This window comes from Vipera ursinii (genome assembly GCF_947247035.1).
Source record: "Vipera ursinii genome assembly, chromosome: Z".
NCBI classification, from domain to species: domain Eukaryota; kingdom Metazoa; phylum Chordata; class Lepidosauria; order Squamata; family Viperidae; genus Vipera; species Vipera ursinii.
The window spans coordinates 18,710,313-18,735,740 of record NC_139517.1 but is presented as its reverse complement, the minus strand read 5'-3'; the positions used below and the strand labels follow the sequence as shown (position 1 = coordinate 18,735,740).

The following is a 25,428-nucleotide window of genomic DNA, read 5'->3' as shown; positions in this document are numbered from 1 at the left end:
GAAAGGGATGACAGAGAATGAGGTGGTTGGATGGAGTCACTGAAGCAGTAGGTGTGAGCTTAGGACTCCAGAAGATGGTAGAGGACAGGAAGGCCTGGAGGAACGTTGTCCATAGGGTTGCGATGGGTCGGACATGACTTCGCAGCTAACAACAACAACAACAACAATCCAATGATGTCTCCTCAATTCGCGACCTTTTTGCACTCCAGACATCCACTGTTTGGAGCTTCCCTATAGATTTAAATCAGGTGGAGCAAAGTGCAGACAAATTTTGTGTGTGTGTGTGTGTGTGTGTGTGTGTGTGTGTGTGTATGAGAGAGAGAGAGAGAGAGAGAGAGAGAGAGAGAGAGAGAGAGAGAGAGAGAGAGAGAGAGAGAGAGAGAGAGAGAGAGAGAGAGAGAGAGAGAGAGGGACTTTTAGGGGACTTCCTGTCTCAAACTATGTCTCTTCTGCCTCTCAAGGTAGGACTCAGGAAGCAACAGTACTGTAACTTTTGCTAGAGATCCTATACCTACTCCAAGTAGAACATAAATACTGTTATAGCTTCTCCATAGACGTAGAGTCATTAGCAGAACGATTGAAGTAGCATCACACTTCTGCAGTTCCAGAGGAGCCCTTAACGCACGTGGCCACACACATACAATTCGAATGGAAGTCTAGACTGGTGAGCTGCTTCCAGGGAACAGTGTTTCTAAGGCCTGCAGTGGCAGGAACAGCAATCCTCAGTTTGCAACCATTCCTTTAGTGACTGTTCTAAGTTATAATAACGGCACTGAACAAAGGGGCTCACCGCGAGTGCTCACACTTAACAACCATGCCCATGTTCACATGTTCAAAATTTAGGCAGTTGGCAACCAGCATGTAGTTATGATGGTTGCCACGTTCCAGGGTCATATGATCATCATTTGCAACCTTTCCAGCCAGCTTCAGGCAAGCAAAGCCAATTGGGTGTGGGGGGTGGAAGCTGGATTCACTTCAGTGCAGGGATTCGAATAGAAGGGAATACTTTTAGCCAGTGCTTTTTTTGTAAAAGAAAAAGGTGCCGGAACTCACACATGTTATACTGTACAACCCACCTTGCCTACCCTACAAGGTTCCATCCAAAAAAGGTGCCGGAACTCCGTTCTGAGCGTTCAATGAGAAAAAAAGCCCTGCTTTTAGCTCGAGGTTAAACTGTAGGATTCTTAGTACTCTCTGAGCTGGTTGCACTGATGATGCTACCTACTTGGGTAATAAAACATCTGCAAGAGAAAAAAAAAACCCAACCTCAGAGAGCACTGAGGACCCTGTAGTGATTTGCTTAATAACTATGGCAGAAATGGCTGCAAAATTGGGCGCAACTCACGTAACGATCACCTTGCTTAGCAACAGAAATTCTGCTGTCAGTTGGGGAGGTAAGTCGAGGACAACCTGTACATTTTTTGAGGGTGGGTGGAGGGGAAGAAGGTTTATGCCACAGTTCTGATGTTTTCACTGAAGAGCTTCTGATCAGCTTCCGAGGAAATCAGCAAAGCTAGATACGTAGTCTGAGTGGCAGTGAGGAAGGCTGAAAAAATGTTTAGCAAGATAAAATAAAGTAGCGCAGTTAGTTAAGTGTAAGGGAACCAACAATATCTTTTATAGGCTCGCTTCTAAAGTTTCCAGTTTTTACTCTTAAATTTTAATCTACATGGAAATGTATTTTAAATCAGCCCCGGGCATCTGCCCATGCTCTTCAGAGCAAATAAAAGCATGTACAGCTGAGGGAAGAAATCATTATTAATTTTCCTATTTGTACGTGCGCATATTTTAAAACACGTTGGAAATAAGGCCAAGTGCCGTTTGGCAAAAGATAAAATCTTGTTTCAATTCAAGGAGTTGTTCCTGAAAAAAGTGACAAAAGTATAAGAAAAGGTCTCTGAGCGTAAGAGAGTGCACTTTAAATAGCAACGCAGAAACAGCTTGTACTACATTTTTTATGATTAACCAGCATGATTTCAAAAACAGGGGAATTCAGACTGACTTCAGTTGTAGCCCAACCCAGAAATTAAGTACTCTGTGGGTCTTAATCCAAAATAAAATGAGAAGTAGACCATTGTTGACTTGCATACGGTGATTAATCCACCTACGCGCAAATGAAAATTCCATATTGCTTAGCACCAAGGCTAAGATTACGCAGACAAAATTTAGATATAGCTTAAGGCCAGGGCTGATAGGTTAAATCTTATATTAGGGGATGGGAGACTATTTGGATTTTCATTCCTTTAAAAACGTTTAAAGGTTTGGGGTTTTATTTTTCGCCAGCCAGATTCACTGTTTAGAGCCGTGGTGGCGAACCTATGGCACGGGTGCCACAGGTGGCATGCAGAGCCCTCTGTGTGGGCACGCGCACTGTCGCCCCAGTCCAAGGCCTTCAGCTGGGTTTTATAAAACCTTTTCACTTTAGGCCTCCGCCGTCGTGTGCAAAAAAAAAAAGGTTCAATCAATCATTCAATTTCAACTTCTCGCGGGGAAAAAAAGATCTCGCAAAGTTGGAACTGATTGATTGAACTTTTTAGTCCCACCCAGTCTGCCATTACCATGCCCACCCAATGGGCCACGCCCAAGTGGCACCCGACGATACGTAAGTGGGTTTTGGGTTGCAGTTTGGGCACTCGTTCTCCAAAAGGTTCGCCATCACTGGTTTAGAGGAAACAACCCAAAGTCAGGGATGCAGCCTGTATTTTGCATTTATATATTATTTCTTGGCTTGCTTGCTTGCTTGCTTGCTTGCTTTTTTTAAATTTATCTATTTCACAGTATTTGTAACCTGTCCCAAGCTGAGGACTCTGTCTAGAGTGCCACAGAGTAAAAACATAGGAATAAAAATTAAAAGGGAGACCCCCTCCTCCTCTCCCCCAGATAGCTACCCAAAACATTAAAAAGCATTGTTTAAAACATTGTGGAATAGTTTTGTTTTAACGGCTTTATAAAACGCTGGGAGGGAAGGCAGAAATATCCCCAGTTTTTGGCCTGTCAAAACTACAGTTTACCCATCTTTGAAGGTGGCCAAGATAACATTAAAAAACTGCCCACGTTTTTTTATAATTTTTTTTTTACCAGCATCCTAAAGAATAGATTGGTTTAAACAGTAGCAACTGTGTCCAGATAGGCTCCATTACTCCAGGACGGTGTTTCTCAATTCCAGGGACATTTAAGATGTGTGGACTTCAATATCCAGAATTCTCTAGCAACTTTCATTAATAGAAAGTTTTCCAGCTCATTCAGATAAACGGAGATTCAGACTCAAGCAAATGAGGGTGAACTGCTGCCTCAGAGATTTAGCGTGGCATGATCTGGTACAAACATAAATTGCAAACAGCAATAAATAAAAGATACTGAGACCATTTTAGACTTCACTAAGAAATCTAAAGAAAGAGATTTACTGAACAAAATTAAGAAATTCAAGAACCATTAAGCAGTCCTAGTCCTATTAAAACCACAATATTGTTATATTTAAAAGGAATGCTTAGCATAATTTAAATTCAAACTCTCAGGAGTCTTCCTCCAAACCATGCCTGTTGGATATTCTCCAAAAGAAAGAAAATACTAATGATCATTTGATATTGGAACCCCTGAGAATCCAGAAGAAAAAGATTGGATTTCTGGACAGGAAAACAATGTTTTTATTTTAAATATTATATATTGTAGCTCCGCTTCTTCCATAGGCAGCAGGGGGGAAAAAATCCCGAGTTACTAATGGTGTTATCCTTATGACACCCAAATATTTCCCCAGTAGCTTTCAGGGCCAAGAATGGATTTGAATTCATATCAAATCAGAGCTAGCATTGAATCAAAGCTAGCATTCCTAACCTTGGCATCGTTCCATTTAAACAGGAGGGAAAGGGAGATTAAACATTAAAATCAACAGGGAAAATAATAACAGCTTTCCCCGACTTGCCACCGTCCAGATTTTCTGGGACAGCAACTCTCACATTTTCCAGCCAAGAGTTTTGCCAGAGACCTTGAAAATTACCATTCTGGAGGGCTGTCAGATTAAGAAGGATTGTTCTAATATGATAGAACAGGTGAGTCAAGCAACAGGCTGGGAGCAGAGCAGGTAAGCGGGGGAGGTGGTTTCCCACAGCCATGCCTCCCTTGACTTCATCACATGCTCATCTTCAGTGCCTCCTCCTCACACCACCTCTGTCTGTTTTTCCCACCCCCCCGACCCCCTTTTCATCTCCATCCATTGCTCCTATCCCTACCCCTCCCTTTATCCCACTGCCCACCAAATCTGGGCCGCACAGGCGCCCGCCGCCTGCCACCGACAGCATTTGACTCCTCTGCCACCTCCTGGTACCTGCATGACTACAATGCCAACGCAGCTCCTTGGAAGCATGAGTAGGAGGCCTGGAAAGCAGGGAATTGGTGAGTAAGCTTTTCCCCATTGCTCTCCGTCCCCTTGGCTCACACTTTCACTTTGGTCTACTTGCACTTTGCCACCCCCTCCAAAAGAACATTTGACAGCCACTTTGCAGTTTCCTCCTCCTCCTCCTCCTCCTCCTTCAGCTCAAGTTCTTGATTTTATTTGGGCAAAAAGGGGCCATTAAGAATTTGCACTGTCAGGAGGGAAGCCATTGGAGGAAACAAAAAAGGGACAGCTGACTGGGCTAGATGGTCCCGCACCAAACGCTGTGTTTCATTTCTTGGTGGGTTTTTTCTTTTTTTTTTTTCTTTTTTTTTTGGCAGAAAAAACTTGTTGACTTCCGAAAGCGTTACAGATGTAATCCCCTCTCTGCGCAGGTAGTCCTTGAGTTACGACCCCGGTTCAGTCTAAAATTCCGTTGCTAAGTGATTTGGAAAGTGAGTTCTGCCACTTTTTATGACCACTTTTGCCAGCGCTGTTAAGTGACTCAGTGCAGTTGTTAAGGGGATCGTGTAGCCATTAAGCAGATCTGGCCTCCTCCCCACTTTGATTGACGGAAGCTGACTGGGAAGGTTAGAAATGGTGATCACATGACCCCAGGACACTACGGCTGTTGTAAACTCATGCCCATTGCCAAGCATCCCAATTTTGATCACATGACCATAGAGATGCTACAACGGTAACCATTGTGTGAAATCCAGCCATAAATCACTTTTTCCAGTGCCGCTGTAACTTTGAATGGTCACTAAACAAATGGTTGTAAGTCAAAGACTACCTTTAGTCTAATATAATACTATCAGCTTTTCAACTCACTGGCATCCCATTCTGTTTCGTGTTTAAGCCAGCCTTCAGAGGTTCCCCCTGTGTGGAGTAAAATGGGACATAATTATATTCCCTTTTTTTAGCACAGCAGACCACACATAATATTAAATTTAGTGAAGGCATCTCATAGGTCATTAGTAAAACCTTCTACTCAGTACAAGAGAGTTTTGATTTCAGAGGGTTGCAGTCAGTTAATTTTAGAAATAATTTCTTAACAATGACTCCACGTATGACTGAAGCAGGGGCCTACAAGATCTGGATTGCAAAGCTCAACAGAGGATGGCAGCGAAGAGATACAGTACAAAAAAACTATTTTTTTGCTTCCCCCTCGTGATTGAATATGGGATTGAGTGACTGAGTGATTGATTGATTGATTGATTGATTTCAAGATTTCAAGAAGAACATAAGACCATAATTGAGCCCAAAATTTCTGTTGTTAAGTGAGACAGTTGCTAAGTGAGTTTTGCCCCATTTTACATCCTTTATTGCCACCATTGTTAAGTGAATCATTGCAGTTGATGTTACTAACCCAGTTGTTAAGTGAATCTGGCTCCCCCCGCTTGACTTGGCTTGTCAGAAGGTTGCAAAAGGTGATCACATGACCCCGGGACGCTGCAACGATCATAAGTATGAAACAGTTGCCAAGCATCTGAATTTTGGTCGCATGACCATGGGGATGCTGCAAAAGTTGTAACTTTGAAAAAATGGTCATAAGTCACTTTTTTTCATTGCTCTTGTAACTTTGAATGGTCACTAAAGGAACTGTTGTAAGTCGAGGACTACCTGTAGATTGGACCAATTATTTTTTTAATTATAGATGTATACTGCCCAATTACAAGACTAATTATTATTCTTGTATAATCCAATAGCCTTTTTCCCTCAAAGGCCATTTTCTTGATAATTGACCCGGCTGCTCCCTAGCAGAGCTAATTAGAAATATGCTGCTGCTGTATTGGACATGGAATTTCCAATCAGTTGTAATGGCCAAAGGCTATTAAAATGTTGCTTCCATGAGTAGGTTATTCCTTGTCCTCATTAAAGCCATTTAAATGGGAAGTGATCATCTTTTGTACCACTGATAGCTTAGTGTTATCTCTGTCAACCTATTTATGACTATAAAAATAGTTCTCCTGAATGAGAGGCCTTTCCAGTATTATAGGAAAGAGGAAAACCCTTTGTGTAATCATTGTACTGTACTCCATTCTCGTTTCATAATTTTTAATTTCAGATCAGATTCAGGTAAAGGACCCCAAGGTTGTTTTTTTCCCCTGGACTAACCATTTTTGTACATTTCAGAGAATCTGTAGCATAAATGTCCACTTAATGAGGTTTTTTTAAAGAAATTATTTGCTGTACTTCACTGAGCTTTAATATATTTTGGGCTGTGAAGGCCTGACTGCTTATGACAGACCCTTTTTATGACAAACCCTTATTATATGCCAAATATATCACAAACAAAGGTTAAATCTGTATTTGGAGAGCTGTCTGAGGAACAATCCACTGAAGGCGTTTTCTATTAATTAGCTGTGTTTCTCAGACTTGGCAACTTTCAGACAGGTGGACTCCAATTCCCAGAATTCCCTAGCGAAGACAAAATTGCCAAGCCTCGGAAACAATGAATTAGTCGCAGAGACTACCTTCTGTTGGAATATTAGCAGGGAATAGCATCGGGACAACCTTGTTTGAACTTGGAAGTCAAGCAGAGTCTAATATGGTTAGGACTAGAGAAAACTCAGAAGCTGAGTTTCCAAAACCTTTCACTGAAGAAAACTTACTGATCTAAGAAAGGTGTCTAACTGAGAAAGGTAAGGCAATAATAACTTTGCCCATCAGTAGTTAAGATGTAGTATACAGTACATAGCATAGCATAGCTGACAAACCCTTTTTCTCTTACAGTAAACAGGACCTGTGCAGTGCAGAATTGATAATTGGCATTCATTACTATGGAAGACAAGCTCATTGGTTTTTATTCAGGCACATCCCCATTTATCACTGTAAGGGATTGTTCTGGGGTGTCTACAGGGAAGTGGTAAAAAATAGGAATCAAAATACCGCAAAGTTTGAGAAACCTCACAGTACAATTAGTCCTCGACTTACAACGGTTCATTTAGTGACCGGTACTAAAAAAAATGACATGACTGTTTTTCACGCTTACAACCGTTGCAGTATCCCCATGATTATGTGATCACAATTCGGATGCTTAGCAACTGGTTCATATTTATGACAGTTGCAGTGTCCTGGGATCATGTGATCACCCTTTGCAACCTTCTGACAATCAAAGTCAATGGGGAAGCTAGATTCTCTTAACAGCTGGGTTACTAACTTAACAGCCGTTTCAAGAAAGATTGTAAAATGGGGGGGGGGAATCACTTAACAAATATCTCACTTAACAACAGAAATTTTGGGCTCAATTGTGGTCGTAAGTCAAAGACTACCTGTAGTGATTTCCACATCTGTATTTATAGAGAGAGAGCAGTGTTTCTAACCTCAACAAATTGAAAATGTGTGGAACAGACTGGGGAATTCTGGGAGCTGAACTCTAAAAGTTGCTGAACTTGAGAAACACTAATATAGAGCAGTATATGCAAATACCATGCAAAGCAGTAGATTTTTAAATCCTCTTTTTAAGCAATGCTTTTCTATTATCGAACTGATGCTATTTATATTGTCACTGTAAATATCTGTCAAGAGCTTAGATCCACAGAAACAGGCAATGTGTTAGTATCAGGCAGCTCAATGACTGCACCCCTATTTTATATAACTCTAGGACATGGGCACACATGTACCTACACACTCACAGGTTAGCAGAGGAATTTTCCCCCTCCAATTTCTGAATGACAAATCACACACAAAAAGGAGAGGTATCAAGCTACCTCTTCGCTCTGATCTTCTCCTATCTTCCGCAGTACAGCTAAAGTAACAATTAACTACAGTACTTCAGGTTGTTCACAAGCCATAACATACATGTCATGTTAATCCCTTGCCAGACCCTTCTTCATACTTTTAAATTGATTATAAGAATTTATTTGTGTTTGACCAAAAACCCACAAAAAGCCTCACACCCAAGGAGCTACAATCTAAATTATGTGTAGCAAGGGAAACAACAAAAGGAAAGGAAAGTAGCTAAGAATGAGCAGATGTGAACAAATATTAGTTTTAGGCATGCTGTTCATTACCATCTCAGACCTCAATAGTATACTACAGGGGTGTCAAACTCAATTTCATTGAGGGCCGCATCAGCATTGCGGTTACCCTTGAGGGGCCAGGTGGGCGTGGCCAGGGTGGGCGTGGCCTACTGATTGGGTGTGGGTGGAGTGGGTGTGGCCTACTGCATGGGCATGGCCAACTCTACATCATTTGCGTCAAGGGTGCCTATGGGGGCTGGGCAGGAGTGGGACAGATCTGAGGGTCTCTGGCAGAAGGAGATGGGACTGGGGCAAGTGCCGAGGCATGGTCCACTGGAGGAGCCTCACTGATCCTCTCAGGCCATGTGTATGTGGGAGGGGGGCTGGACAGTGGTGTGGAGGTTGAATGCCCAGCCCAGCCCTCAAGCACCCACAGCACTAAGCCCACCCCCACTTCCCCAAGAGGGTGCCCAGCTGCTGTGCTTGCTCTCCTTAGCCAGGTTGCTCATGATGGGTATGAGGGCAACGTCAAGAGGGAGGCCCACTTCCTCTCCATGTGAGGAGACCTGGCTTTGTATCCAAAGCTTCCTTAGCAAAAGGATGGGAGACCACCCAGGTTAGGCCAGGAGGAGGGGGCAAGGGGATGGTGAAAGGGCAGCAGGGAAGGACTAAGGCAGGACTTCCCTCAGACCCTCCCTCTCCTTCCTTCCTTCCTTCCTTCCTTCCTTCCTTCCTTCCTTCCTTCCTTCCTTCCTTCCTTCCTTCCTTCCAAGAACAGAGTGGTAGGAAAATATTTGAGATGAGGGAGAAAAACAGGCAAGAAACGCAGCTGGGGAAGTGTTATCCTTCATGAGGAATGAAGAAATGCACCATCGCCTGGAAGTGGCCAGCACATGGCCCTCTCCTCACAGCGCCAAGAGGCTGAGCCGGTGGCACAAAACTGAAGAGAAGCACAACGCTACCCAGCCCCTAGCCTGCCCAAAGTAGGCAGGGCCATGTGCTGCCCACTTCCAGGCGATGGTGCATTTTTTCATTCCTCACAAAGGGTGATACCTCCCCAGCGTGCACCCAGGGGGCAGGGCCGATGCGGCAGGGGCCGGTCCCTCACTGTTTCCAGATGACCTTGTGGAGCTAAGACTGAATGTATTTCAGCATAGATGATCACCACAAAATTGTACATTGGCTCCTGGCCGGCCTGGGCCGGAGCCAAGGCAGCGGGGGCCATTCCCTCACTGTTTCCAGGATGGCTTCGTGGGCCACATGAAACCACTTCGCGGGCCGGATCTGGGCCCCGGGCCTTGTGTTTGACATGTCTGGTATACTATATTCCATACATAGATTTCTCCAACCAGTGGTGCTCCAGATGTTTGGGGCCCTCCAGAGGCTGGGTCGGGAATTACATGAGTCACCACATGGAAAAGGCACCATGTTGGGTAAAAGCTTCTTTGGTAAGGCATTTTTTTACAATCAGGATTAAACTTCAAAAGAGACTGTGGCAAAACAAGGGCCAAGTCACTCAAGATTTTGCCTACTTGGGTAGGGTGCCAATATCTTCATTTCTATTCTTCTCACCTATCATATATATATAGATACAGCCTCATACATTCCCCATTAATTCCCCCTCCTCTCCCGCTCCCATGTCCTATGTGCTTTGGCTTTATTTCATTATTATCTGTTTTCATTTTCAGGGCAAATATTGTGCCTGTCCATGGAAGAGAACGATGGGGAGCCTCATAGCCCTAGAACTGAGAGTTGGGGTGTCAAGCAGTCCCTGCCCTTAAAACATAGAGAAAAGAGAAAAGGAGAATGCTTTTAAAAAGCAGTGTTTTTTCAAACCTGGCAACTTTTAAGATGTGTGCGCTTCAACTTCCAGAAATCCCTAGCTAGCATGCTGCCTGAGGGATTCTGGGAGCTGAAGCTCACACATCTTAAAATTGCCCCAAGTTTGAAAAACAACACTTTAAAGGGACATTGAGCATGGGCACCATTAGGGGAACAAAATGGTGGAGGATGGAGAATGGAGCTGAGGTGAAATTTGGAGGAGCTGAATTGCTGAAGGGGTAAAAAAAAGCAGAAAACACAATCCGTGGCTTGACTGGGCCACAGAGATAGGTGGCATCTCAACATCATCCATCAAGTGACACAGCCTCTTGTTCATGGCAGAGATGGGGCTTCCCTCGTGTTCTTCCCAGGGGTGGGCTGCATCAATATTTGATTCCAATTAATGCCCCATTTCATACGTCTTGTAGGGTCTACCCTGTATTCTCGTAACGCCCCGACTGCGTGAGCCAGGTACGTATCTTGTGCCATACACCTCAGCTTGCTTATTTATATGCCTGGGGGTGAATGGGGGGGGGCGGCACTTTCCATTTTTCACAGGCAGCTGGTTAGAGATGTCTGGATGAAGCTGGGGCTTCATGCCAGTCTCTCGTTCAGGGGTTGGGTGGAGAAAGACAAGAATCCAAAACATAATTCCATCAAGCAGCCTTTAGACTTCTTGTCATGCCCTAATTCCCTATGCCAATATTTGTGGCCTCAAAGGATTGAAAAAAAATTAAGTCATGAAGATTCTGTGCATTGGATGCAATTCTTAGAGGTCCTAGCACACTTTCGTTGCCCAGCAGTACCATGGTTCTCACTTTATGCTTTCCATTGGATTTGGTTCAGACAGTGTTGTCCATCCAAATCCTTGGTACAATTCTTGCCATTCAGACTTTTTAGTTCTCCTGCGTCTGCAAATCAGTGCTCTTCTCCTTTTTCCATGTGCCTATTGTTTTGCATATGTTTACCTAAGCATCAGAGGGACGCGGTGGCTCAGTGGGTTAGGACGCCGAGCTTGTCGATCAGAAGGTCGGCAGTTTGGCGGGTCGAATCCCGAGTGCCGCGTAACAGAGTGAGCGCCTGTTACTCGTCCCAGCTTCTGCCAACCTAGCAGTTTGAAAGCACGTAAAAATGCAAGTAGAAAAATAGGGACCACTGCGGTGGGAAGGTAACAGCGTTCTGTGCGCCTCTGGCGTCTAGTCATGCTGGCCACATGACCACGGAGACGTCCTCGGACAAGCGCTGGCTCTTCGGCTTTGAAACGGAGATGAGCACCGGCCCCTAGAGTCGGAAATGACTAGCACGCATGTGCGGGGGAACCTTTACCTTTACCTTTTTACCTAAGCATCTGTGTTATGTGCATATGCAAAACCCCAAATCACGGCCAAGGAAATAAAGGTGTGGTTTGCCCTGGTTGCAAAATTGAATTCTGGGTGTAGACAACAGTGTGTGCAAAAAAACAGGTAAGTGTCAAACGGTGCGGCTGGTAAAAGGTTTGGATATCGTTGCATGCCAAGGAAGCTCAGCTTCCCATTAGCACCACAAAACTGGTGCTAATGGGACAGAAACGATGAAATGCATCTGCATGCATACCTGGTTCGAGCTACAGGTGAACCTAAAGGTTGAGCGTGCAATCTACTGCTTAGTTGCATTTAATTTAAAGAGCTGCACGTGAAAAGAAACTGGATAGTCTCCTTGCTTCTTCTTAAGTTTCGCTTCATTCAAGTGATTCTGTACAATTTCACAGAACTGTACAGTAAAAAGTGAATGTTTCCTTGGTGTGAGCGAATCTTAGAATGTGCAAACTGTTCCTGCGTAGGTAAAAATGAACCGATGAGTACAGGAAATCTGCACTTTGCACGTGCTGTTATTCCTTTTGCTCCATGCTGCGTGTCAAAAGAAAGGGTGAGCACACGCTGATGATACGCAAAAGTCTCCTTCTTCTGCACACGGAAGGAGTGAACGTTTGCTTGCACAAGCTATCCTGCTTAGCATTTCCAGCCCGTGTGATCAGGTATCTGTGTCTTTCTTTGTTCTCAGCTCTGATTACCGCCTGAGACTGGCTGGGCATGTGAACTCCTGCGCCCCCTGGAGGAGGTCAGCCCTGCTCTGCTTTCACTCCAATCTCACTTGTTGCTTTTGGGGTGGGGTTGGGGGCTGCTGGCAAATAAGAGGCCTTAGGACCCTGTCCTCTGTCTATAGCCAGGGCCATTTTCTCTCTCCTGCTCAGGACTGAACTGGGACTTCACATAAGATCTATTTGGATGTGTTTGCATGACCCCTCTGCTTAACTTATTAAGTCAGTTATGGAATCATAAACTAACCAAATTTAGCTAGGTTAGCACATCATGGTTAGGCTAAATCACTGTGTCTTTGTTTCTGTTCATTGTGTCATGTGAACACACCATGCGTATAGTAGGGCCAAGCAGCAGGCATCTCTGATACAGAATAACTCTTTTGCATGGAAGTACAGATAGTCCTCAACTTACCACCTTTCGTTCATAGTTATGATGGACTCAAAAAAGATGTACTGACATGACCGTTGCACCACCCCCGCAGTAACATGATTGCAATTCAGTGACTTGGCAACTGGCTCCCATTTAAGACCAGTTGCAGCATCCTTTAGTCATGTGATTGTGATTTGCAAGCTCTTTTGCCAAATCCCAGCAAAAAACATCCTTTGAGGAAGCTGGATAACCTTAACAATTACATGATTCACTTAACAACTGTGTGATTAGTTTAATGACAGTGGTAATTTGCTTATTAAACAATGGCATAAAAATAGGCGTAAAATTGGGTCTGGCTTCGCATACAACTGCAACGACTTGTGATGGAAATTCCAGTCCTAATTCCGGTCATAAGTCAAGGACTATTTGTACTGAGTTATGAGAAAGAGAGAGAGAGATGGAGTTGGGCTTCCACAAGCTAAGAAATTGCACCAGATTTGCAATAGATTTAGTGCAATGTTCTGATCAGAAAGCTAATGCATCTCTGTTACACACTGTGAATATATGTAAAAGCATGATCAACTGATAAAAACAGCATGCTTTGTAGAGTGTCCCTGGGATGACATGTAATGACTTACTACCTGCATACAAACATACACAAGTATTACATACTGTATTACCATGCCATATAGGTCTGCAAAGTGCACATTGGTATATGGGGTGGTGTACTTTACATGTATATTGTACTAAACCTTCAATCATCCAGTTTCAATTCACAACAGTCTGCAGTATGTATACTGAAGTGGTGCAGATAGGCTACACAAGCACAACAGTGGATATCCTGGCATTCATTTGTATGCAACAGGGGCGAATTTCTGCAGCTTCATTTGTATTGGTCTAGATCAGAATTCTGCTATTTGGTGGTCTTCAGATGTATAACATTAAAACTTTCATAATTGCCAGACAGCATGATTAGTATATCTAGAGAATATCAGGTTAGAGATGGATAGGTGGATGGATAGAATGAACAGATCAATATCCAACAAACATACATATTATATCTTCATAATATACTGTATACACCTCAAGAGTAGTATTCATGGATTGTGTGTTTTCCGCTTCTTTCTTTTAAGGGGAAGGAGTATAGAAGTGTTTTCAATAAAACAAATACTAAAAAAAAATAAAACAAATACCATACATATTAACAGTAGCATATACATTATACCAGGGTTTTTCAAACTGACTTCTGTTTGAATTTGATGGGTTTCCATGAGAAACTAAGAACAAAAAACAACAACAACCCCTAACTAATTTGAAGATATAAAGTTGCATAAATAAATTTTATGCACAAACTTTGTTTTATTGGCAATGTTGATCCCTAGGGTTTTGCCTTTTGATCAGGGATTCCAATGTTTTGTAATAGGTTCTACAGCCTGAGAATATTTGACACCCCCCCTTCCCGCGCTCAGTTATATGACACATGTGTCAGCCAGGTTTAACCTGGAACATATATTTAAATTATGTTTCACATATTCCTTCATCAAATAGCATGTTAATTACATGCATTAAGTTAATATTATGAATATACTTACAATGGTTTGAGCTTCAAACATACAATCTGGAATAAACTAAATTACACTTCCATTTAATACAGATCATGCTACCAAGAGTCTGTTGTGAGCTATATAACCAATGAATCCTGTAACCGACTATGCACTTACCGGTACCTTTGGAAGAGCTCCAGAGCTTGAGCTGGGAAAGGAGACCAGGCCTCTCCAAACTTCAGCATCCTTAGGCCACGCGTCATTCCATCCTGGAAGTAAACACCATTTTCAGAGCAGCTACAATGAATTATGGCCCTTCCCCAATGTGATGAGCACAATGAAATATGATCCCTTCCATTGGGAGCAGGAGAAGGGGGGGGGGACAAAGGTGTAGGGAGGGCCCTGTAGGGCAGGATGTGGGGCCCAAGGCCTGTGGGGCCTAATGGGGCAGGAAGCAAAGCAGGAAGTGGGAGAGGCCTTGGGAGGCCCAGAGTAGGCCGCATGTGAGCTAGAAATAATAATAATAATAATAATAATAATAATAATAATAATAATAATAATAATAATTATTATTATTATTATTATTATTATTATTATTATTATTATTATTATTATTATTATTTTATTTATATACTGCCCTTCTCCCGAAGGACTCAGGGCGGTATAATGCAGTACCAGAAAGGTACTGCATTACAGGTCTAGGCTTGCGCTAGGCCTCCCAGGGCTTCCCCTGCCCCTGAGGCACCCCAGGCTCCATTTAATGACCCCATTGGGAATAGAGGAAGTGGGGGTTGTTAAATGGAACAGTCATGTGATTGCCTCGCTTAACAACCATAATGATTTGCGGTCATAATGGCAGGCTCTATAATGGGCAGGCTCTCAAGGGCTACCTGTAAGGGCCTAAAGACCTGGCTCTGTTAGTTGGCCTGGGACCCCAATAGGGGAACAGCGCAATGGAAGTGGTTCATCAAGTAACAACAGATCCCACCTCCCCCATTCTGCCCCTGCCCTCCCCACAGGTCCTTGATTTTTAATTCTTGTTTTTAATTTAGTGTGTGTGTGTGTGTGTGTGTGTGTGTGTGTGTGCACGTACATAAATAAAAGCAAGAATTAAAAATATTATATCTATTTATCTATTGACTGTAAGCCACCCAGAGTCACCTTATGGTAAGATGGGCAGCCAATAAATAAATATGTAGTGAACAAGTTGACTGCCAAAACAGGTTTTAGTGTCCTGGTTGCTACTTGCCTGTATGAGATACACAAAACACTTAAGTCATAACATGTTAAAGTCCCATGCATCTCCTCAACAGGTATATTGTCATATTATGCAAGTGTGGCCTGCATGGTTTTGTCTTTATCGCACAATCGGCTGTGAATTTTATAGGAAGCATGTAATGTAGATAGGGCTCACAACTTGGGAGTCCTCCTAGATTCACGGCTTACCTTAGAAGATCATATAGTAGCCGTGACTAGGGGGGCTTTCGCACAGGTTCGCCTGGTGCGTCAGTTGCGGCCCTATCTAGACCGGGATGCCCTGTGTACGGTCACTCATGCGCTCGTGACCTCTCGTCTTGACTATTGCAATGCTCTCTACATGGGGCTTCCCTTGAAGACCACTCGGAGGCTCCAACTGGTACAGAATGCGGCCGCGAGAGTTGTCTTGGGAGTTTCCCGGTACTCCCATGTTACACCTTTGCTCCGCGAGCTGCATTGGTTACCAGTTGTCTTCCAGGTGAGGTTCAAGGTCTTAGTGATGGTTTTTAAGTCCTTACATGGCATGGGTCCGGAATACCTCGGGGACCACCTGCTGCCGGCGTCGACTCCCCTCCGCCCTGTGCGCTCCCACAGAGAGGGCCTCCTCAGGGTGCCTCCAGTCAGAGAATGTCGGCTGGTGGCCCCCAGGGGGAGGGCCTTCTCTGTGGGCGCCCCGGCTCTGTGGAATCAACTGCCGGTTGAGCTCCGGATGGCACCGGATCTCCGCTCCTTCCGGCGCAGGTTAAAGACCCATTTATTTGAACAAGCTGGCCTGGCCTGATGGGGAGTTACCTAGGGTTTTAATATTTATATATATATTCTATTGTTTTTATTTTGGGCAATAATTTAATTCTCTTTTAACTTTTGTATTTTTGTAGTTTTATGATATGCCCTGTTCACCGCCCTGAGTCCTTCGGGAGAAGGGCGGTATAAAAATTTAATAAAACCTAAACCTAAACCTAAATGGTGACAGTGAGGATCTTTTACATAAATCAGTAAAATAAGGGGAAAAACAGGTTTTTAGGAGGGGGACCAAGTCATGGTGGGAATTGCTTTGGCAGCAAAAGGGTTTTTCAAATTAAATTCCCCCTCCTCTATACAATTTGTGATCCCTATAATTATCAGCCTTTCTTTCTTGAGGATAATAAGTGCATTTTTTTAAACCTGCAAACTTTTTTTCCCCTCTCTTATGCAGGATATGCCCCTTTTTTTCTCCCTGCTTTTTATATATTCTGGAATAATTGGGTTGGGAGTGAGTTTATACTATAGATACCAAGCAGGGTTATAAAGTTTAGCCACTATAAATCAGTTGAATTAGGAAAAATCTGTGTCAATAGCTTTTTTTCTGATATCCTACTTTTGGATGAAGATGGATCTTATTTGGGGGAACCATTCCCATCTGGAACAGTAACAACTCTATTCCAGAGGTGTCCAGAGGTGGGAAGAAAAAAAATCAAGATGGTAGCTAGAACTGTATGATTCAAGCCCCATCCCCTTTTTACATATGCTGTGACAAACTTAAAAGCGGTAGGCCTTCAGTTCACATGTTTGTAACCACCATGTTGACTTTTCGACACACACCCCGGGGATACCTATGATGGACCACAGATTAATAAAACAAAGGAGAGGGCCTTGCACTCCTTAGTTCTGCTTCCTCAGATTATCCTTTGTAAATAGGAAAAGCTAAGGGGGAATGATGATCTCTGCTGCTCATCCCTCTAACAATGCTGTGAGAGTCTGTAAGGCAGCCCATTTTAAGATGGGCGAACCTCAACTCCCAGAATTCCCCAACCAACAAGGAATTCTGGGAAATGAAGTCCACACATCTTAAAGCAGCCAAAATTGAGAAATGCTACTATAGGGTATAATTTCTGAAGTGCTAGACCACAGCCAGGAAAATCAGAGCTCAGACTGCTGCTGAGCTATGCTGGCTGGGGAATTCTGGGAGTTGAAGTCCACGCATCTTCAAGTTCCTAAGGTTGGGAAACGCTGGCTTAGAGAGTGATACCATTAAAACAAAAAAGGGCGAGTCCCATTTCAACCAACTATGGTTCCTTCAAGAAACCCATCAGGATTATTCCATCAAGGTGGAATAATCACATAACAAAAAAGGAGATAAAATAGACATGAACTGACAAAATGTTATTAGGCTAATTGATTAGACTGACATGGACTGAATAGACCATAATCCAAGGATTCATATCCTTTAAACAGATATCCTGATCAGAAGGCAATTGTCTGCTAATTGTTTTCAATTCAGGTGGAGGCCAAGGGGCAGTCCATTTCCAAATTTGCTGTCCCCTTGATTGTAATGATAGCAGCCAGGCAACCCAGGCCCAGTAGGATTCTCATACCTACACCACCTGCTTTGCTATCCTGTGTTCTGCAAGGTCTGGTGAAAGAAGAATTACATGTGCAATTGGAGGAGAGATTAATTTATGGTACTACTGGGAAGAAAGCAAGAATTCATTTGAAGCCCAGATGGAACAATACATACCAGCCGAACCACTGATCAATAGATAATTACAAATATTGTTTTGATTTAAATAATTATTACTTAAGGTTATTTTGGAATCAATTATTATACAGTACAGCTTCATTATAGAATATGGCACAGTTGGTGGTTTGAGATGCTGTTAAGGATGCAGGCTAAGGTCTAAAGTGAAGGAATAAGGTGTTTCCAGACAGTGTTTTCAGTGGACAATTATTCTGCCTTATTCATAGCATTTTAAAGATGCAGAAATCAGGACGACCCTGTTTTCTATTTGTAAATTACTTTTTTAAAAAAGCACTGAAAAAAGAATGAAAAGGAATGGTTACATTAATGCCTTTTGACTGGTTTTAGTAGGTCACCCCACTGGAAATATCTTCAATCAGATTTAGCAGTTTTATACAGCTAGTTAGCTGTTGTATCTAGTGACCTCTGCTGATCTAGGGACTGCCCTATAGCTGTCTAGACAGCAATATGGAAGGACTGAAACAGCACAAAATTTGGTTTTAGAAGGCCCCAGTCTGCACAGCCATTGTTGAGAAGTTCAGGAGTGGAAATCCACACATTTGTAGTGTGCCAAAGTTGGTAATAGACACTAGTATTCAGGGGTGATTTCATAAGCCATAAACCGGCCTTCCTCAACAACCACCTCCCAATGGTATTGCGAATGCAATTTCTAAAGCATGCCAAATTGTAGGAAGACTGCTCCAAACCTCCACAAAGTGTGACTTCATATTAGTGAAAAGCTGTTTCAATTAAAACAAACGAAAATCAGAGTGCCCCAATTTGGACCATATAGCCAGCATCGCTGCAGCTGATGAGGAATTGGGAAGGGAGGAGAAAAAGCTGCTGCTTCAGAAATCCTGATTATGAAACCGCACATTTTTAAATGCAGCCAACACTGGGGTAAATGGAGCAGATCTGAATCAGTGTAAAGTTATCAGTGAAGCATAGCAGAAAGTAGCTTCCTCTCCCCCACCCCACTATGCTATTGAGATTGCCTGACAGAGTGCCTTTAAGTCTTAACCAGACTTGTGTTTTTGTTCATTCACTCACTTCTCTCATCTCTCTCCTTCCTTCCTGACAGCACTCCCCACAGGCTATGAGAAGTCCCACAGCCTGAACAGCATTGCTGGTCTACCTCCATCTCCAGCACCTCCTTTCTTTGGCTCACCTGGTTCCGTCCGACGTCCTCGCTCGCCCATCCCTTCCATACTCTAGAGACACACCAGGAATGCTTGGGGTTAGCTTGTATGTTTGTTTCTTTAAAAAAAGAAGAAGAAGAAGAAGGAAAAGGAAAAAGAAAAGGTAATGCCAAAAAATGGGGGAGGGCAGAGTTAAAGGCAAAGAACACACTATCTGCCGAATGCATTGGAACACACGAAAAGCGGGAGACACCCATACAAGTGGTGTTGCACTAAATTTGCACTTTCTGGAGCATCCATGAGAATTCTGAGGCCTGAAGCCTTCGGTCCCTGTAGCTTTGAATCAGGAGTACAGCTTAAGCATCTACTGCGGGAGGAAGGGTGAGGGATGGTTTGCTCTGAAAATCCAAACGCTCTAAAAGCAGGAGAGGAGATATGTCAAGGACAGACATTGCGGGAAAGAGCCCAAGGCCCTCCTGTCTGGATTCTCTGCATCCTTCCCTTCATCCACCTTACCAGACCGCACAGTATTTCTCTGGCCCTGGCTTTTGCAGTTTCTCTCTCTGTTTAATGCTTTTTTTCCCTTTTCATCATCTTACTCAGGACTTTAATGAGCCATAGAGCCTTCCTTCCTTCCTTCCTTCCTTTCCTTCTGTTTTGTGTCTCTCGGCCTGCACCTTGTTTTCTATGTTTGGTTTCTCTGTCCTTCCTATCTCTGAACTTTTCCCACAGAAAAATCTATCTCTCTGCTAAATCTTTCCTCATGAATGTTTCCGGTCTCTCTCTCTCTCTCTCTCTTAACTTTCCTTATTTCCTTAATAAGTGGTTCTGGTTCTTTAAACACATGGACCCTCCACCGTTCCTCTGAAGAAGGCCACCCACTCATCTGCCTTGGGTCTTCTGTCTTTCCTTGGAATTGTTCTTCTGTTCTGTGCATGGATCTTCCATCAATCACAAGCAATAAGGTCAGACTCTCCTTTCTGCCTGGATGCATGATAACGACTTTCCTATGATGTAGATAAACCAAGAATAACCAAGTTCTCACAGATGAAAGAGCTGAGGGTGAGCACAGAGACCAGGATGGGGTCGGGGAGAAGGCAACTCCACCATCTGACTAGGTTTGAAGGAGAAGCTAGAGAACCATCCTCCTTTTGCCTCTCTCTCTCTCTCCTTTCTTCTCTTTTGTTTCTTTTTTCCACACACAGAAAAGGACAACGGAGCACTACTTGTTGAGGTGGGTGCTTTCACTGTGATTTTTTTTCCTGTTTCCATCCAAAGTTGGGATGGGATGCTGTTTTGATCTGATTGCAAAAAAAAAAAACAACAACCCAAGAAATGGGGAAAACAAAGAGATATGAGAACAACCACCAAGAGAATGCGGGAAAAAGAAATCTATTTTTCAATCGATAAAGAATACTTTATCCACAGAATCAGAGAATTTGTTGGCGACCGCACAGGGAAAGACACCTTCCCTATGTTTCTTCTGGAACAAGAAAATATAGGACATGTCACTGAGCACTTGAGTATGGGACACCTGGTTTTGTTTTGTTTTTTTTCTTCAAAGCAATGCTGCTGATACAGACAAAAAAAAATGTAAGGAATAGCACCACGGAGTTAAACTATTTAGAATCTGCATTTTCCAAGCCAGCATGTATTTGCATGTAATACTGTAAGCGACAATATTTAATGTTATATGCAAAAGCAAATGAAAAAAAAATGACAAAAATGAACTACAAAAAAGCAAAAAGAGGTATATTTTCCTTCAGGACTTGCAATCCCCTACAACAACAAACATCACCAAATTTAGCAAGTACCCCCTCCCCCTGACCTGTTTCCATCCTGCAAGGGGGTAAGAAGTGCTGCACATTGTAGGAGGTGGATGAATCCTAAAGGGCTTTCTCTTTCCCTGGGCATGTGTCACGGATGGCGATAAGATGCCGACAGAGCGAGCCCTTTGTCCTAGAGCAAAATCCAAGAGCCTCTTGTTTGTTAAGAAAATGTTCATATGATCTGAAATAATGCAAGGGGGAAGAGTAGCTTATACTCATTGCTAATTCAAGTAGTAAATTCCAGAGGAAAGGACGGTGTGTGTGGGGGGGGGGGCAGCAAGGCTGGCATTTTTATTATGTGGACATTGAGGAAGTAGCTTGGAGGGAATTATAAAAGGCAGGAATTTGAGCAAGCTGCGAATAAGACATTGAGAAATGCTGTACTACAATCCCTTGTACATAAAGGTGTTACCTTTAGCTGATATATATTTTAGCACAGGAATTCTGTTTCATCAAAGTGGTGTAATACTCAAAGCAGTGTGTTCCTTTTGTAGATGTTATCTTATTGGAGGCTACCAATCTTCAGTGCCTCAGCTTCCATTCAAAACCTGTTTTCCTAGCAATTAATTGTAGGAGAAAAATTAAGCACCTCAACCTGGTTCAAAAATATACACAACCAGTTTGGTTACTTTTTTTTTTAAACGAGAGATAAGATTTGCAGATTTGCACAGCTCAAGTTTTCCAATGAATGCACTTTTGAGGAATGCAAAATACCATGTTTTGCAAGACGCTCAGGACCGGAGAGGGAAGTGTTAGCAGCATGTTAGTTTCTTGAACTTTTTTTTTAAAAAAAGAATTTCTTAAGTCTACCCATTCTGTGGGAATTGGAGTTGACTGTACCAACAACATATGTCACAGGCAGGTTGATTACTTTGGCAGCAAAATATATCTGGCATGTTATCAGAGTATGAATTAAATGGGGAGATTTGTAACTGGAGCAACATGGCTCACTCCATAGGCAGTCTAAAAATGTAGCTTTCTAAGGCCAAATATCACAAGTAGCTGAAGCAATAGTTATCCCATTCTCATGCATTGTTCTGTTGCCTCCTGTTGGCAGGCTTTTCATGGACAGGCTACAGGCAACGAATGGCACAAACCAAGCTATTGTGAAATACAGTTAGTCAACAGTAATCGGACTATATTTTATGTTATTGGTCCATGTAGAATCTGTGAACATGACTGAATGCATCACACCATCTTTAGCATCCGAATGGCTTCTTAGCTATTTCCATTAAATAACCTTATGGTTAAAATAACCAGCACCAGTAGTTACATATCATTATGGTGGGTGCGTGTTCAGCTCTCAGAGAGTTAATAAATGATCTGACGGACCCTTTGGAAGCACTTCTAGCATAGGTTTTTGTTTGGTCATACAGATGCTCTAGAGGGATGCGGTGGCTCAGTGGGTTAGGACGCTGAGCTTGTCGATCAGAAGGTCGGCAGTTTGGCGGGTTGAATCCCGAGTGCCACGTAATTCTGCCACCCTAGCAGTTCGAAAGCGTGTAAAAATGCAAGTAGAAAAATAGGGACCACTACGGTGGGAAGGTAACAGCGTTCCGTGCGCCTTTGGCGTCTAGTCATGTGGGTCACATGACCACGGAGACGTCCTCGGACAAGCGCTGGCTTCTTCGGCTTTGAAACGGAGATGAGCCCCTAGAGTCGGAAACGACTAGCACGCATATGCGGGGGAACCTTTACCTTTACAGATGCTCTGCCTTTCCTTCTCTTCCACAGCATTTCCAAACACCCTACAAAGTGTTGGTACAATTTGTAATATCCAGTAGTAAAACATAAAGTGTTTTTCTTTTTCGTTAGTCGTATTAGGGAAAAAAAACATTGTTTAGCTTAGAGCAGTGGTTGGTTTTTTTTAAACTTGGTCATTTTAAGATGTTTGGACTCAAGAATTCCCCAGTCAGCTGATCTGGGAGTTGAAGTCCATATGAGGTAAAGTTGCCTAGTTTGAAAAACTCTGGCTTAGAAGACCATGGATATGTAAACTGGTTTTTCTCTCTAGCTAATGGCTACCGCATATTAATAGCTCAAAGGGAATAACACAGTGAACAGTTGAGATAAAACAATGTACACTTTTCTCTGACATGCCATCAGATCAAAAGAATTCATTATGTAGATTCTAGGTCTATGTTAATATGTTAATATTTCAACTGAAACTTGAAAAGGCCTTGTTTCCTTGAAATATTGACCTAATGCCCAATCTACATCAGCATTTGTAAAAAAAAAAAAAAGTGCTAGTCTTCACTATCAGAGTGGCAAACCTTTGAATAAAACAAAAAAATTAAAAAAATTAAAAGTGAAAGGAGGTGAGATTGAAATATTTATGGACAGAAAACAAATGGAGACAATAAAGTATTTGAATACTGTCTCTGCTTAACGAGATAACAAATATATAGACTTTTTTCTCCTTTTTTTATTGTTCCATAATACAAATTTGGAAGTCTTTAATAACACTCCTTCCTTCCTTCCTTCCTTCCTTCCTTCCTTCCCTCCCTCCCTCCCTCCTTCCTTCCTTCCTTCCTTCCTTCCTTCCTTCCTTCCTTCCTTCCTTTTCCCCTGAGCTAGGAACTTCTATGTCTCTTATGTCCCTATGGGGCAAAGGTTCTTAAATTAGCGTAAAGAGACAGAAATGACTAAAAGTATATTTTGGCTTATTAAACTATGTTTGTAGAGTGAAAAGAATAGCTAGCATTTTTTCTTAGTCTGTTTTTTAAATTGTTCCCATTCACAATATTTTTTGACTGGTCAAATTTATGGAAGGGTTTATAATGTAGTCAAGGTTGCTAAATTAGTTAGTGTATGTGTGTGTGTATGAATATAACTTATTTTTATAACAATAAAATTAGTCTCCAAAAGATATGAAGAATATCTCAAATTGATTTTGCAATGAAAAAAAAACCAATAGATATGAGATGCAGTGACAATTGGATGAATATCCATTAAACTCAAATATAATAAAAACTGTTTGACCTTGCTTTGCAAATTTATACTTGCAAAATCTTCAGGCTTGTTCACTGATTTCCTTTCCTCTGCCTGCACATGAGGACCTCTTTAACCTACTTTTTGAAACTTATCATGGTTCCCCATTACATCTCAACTTGGAAATCACAGTTGTTCTAGATGGATTTTGTTAAAAGCCATCAGATGAATTTAGATGTGATAGGAAATTGTGGTTTGTTCAAAAAGAAGGGATCAGAGCTTCCAGAATTTACAAGATAGAATGAGGAGAGAAAAGATGCAAATGTCATTGTACACAATATATTTTGTCATTCCAATTGAACCAGGCAGGATATTGAAATAAAGCATATTTAGGTGTATTTTCGTAGCTTAGATAAATAAGCCTGTAATTTCGAAGTAAGAGAATACTAAATATGATCAAGTTTCTTCTGTTTGTTCTTCATCCATAAAGTTATTGTTCCTTGATATATGTCAATTATGTAGCATAATAATTAAATTACGTTTTTTGTTGAAATAGTTATTACTGTATTTTTAAACTCCCAGCATAATTTCTATCTCAGCATAATTAAAATCAGTAGATAATAAAGAAATCAAATTAAATTAATTGTCCTTCCTAGCATATTAAAATACCTGTTAAGAAAAAGCTATATAGCCAATTGAATCAAAATTGACTTGAAAGCCAAAAAAGATGAAAAGCATTTTAGTACGTTGACTCATTTGTGTCCTGCACACCCCTTAAATGACATATGATTTCATAGGAAAATATATCACTGAATTAATCCAAAATAATTAATAATTTAATCAAAATTTGATTTAATCAATCATAACTTAGTTCCCAAGTTCTCCATATAATCAAAGGCTGCAAGTGATATTATATGCCACCAAAATATCATGCCAATAGCAAGCACATTTTAATTTAAAAGTTTTGATTCTAATATAACCAATGAAAGAATCCATTTCCTTGTTTGTAAAGAACTTCAGAGATGATCAAACAATTCAATGATAATGCGATTGGAACTTGTGGTTAGCATAATTTATGGGCTACCACAGACTAGTTTACATAGCTTTGGAGACTAAAACTTTGTAGAACCATATTTGTAACATACTCACTTTAGATTCTTTGGACTTCAACAATAGTGGAAATTTTGTTTCAGAACAGTAGGACTGTTTTTTCCAAGAAAATGCTGGTGCAGAAATAGAATTTTATTTTGTGATATTGGAATGCAGGTAAATGAAAGCTGTTTTCAGATGATGGGAGAAAAAAGTATCATCTGTACTTGATGTCTTCCAGTATGGCTAAATATGTCACAAAAATTGTTTGGGCATTGAAAATTGGCTTCAAATCCATGGAGACTTTCCCATGAGATTAAATACCAGCAATGACATATCAATCCTACTATACTATGGCTATAAATTTTGTCAGTAGCATTCCACTTTAGACACTTTAGGAATGTAGTAAAGAAAAAGAAAAGAACAAAGAAGGTTTAGCACCCAAAAAACTAAAGCAGAAGGATTCCTAGCCAACTATTTGTCTGCACATCTTAATTTTTTTATTTGCAGGGACTTGTTTGAAAAGTGTGTTCCTGTAAA

The 25,428-nt window shown here is 41.9% G+C and overlaps 1 protein-coding gene across 1 annotated transcript in view; it reads left to right on the top strand.

The window, feature by feature from the left end:
- LOC310648579 (voltage-gated potassium channel KCNC1-like) overlaps positions 1-19,261 on the top strand; it is a gene marked incomplete at its 5' end in the record, with an annotated part of 55,741 nt that extends 36,480 nt beyond the window's left edge. The window contains 2 exon segments of the mRNA XM_083376482.1: positions 4,269-4,389; positions 18,982-19,261. Coding sequence (XP_083232608.1) covers positions 4,269-4,389; positions 18,982-19,115 — 255 coding nt within the window. The 3' untranslated portion in view covers positions 19,116-19,261.
- Positions 19,262-25,428: the final 6,167 nt, after the last annotated feature.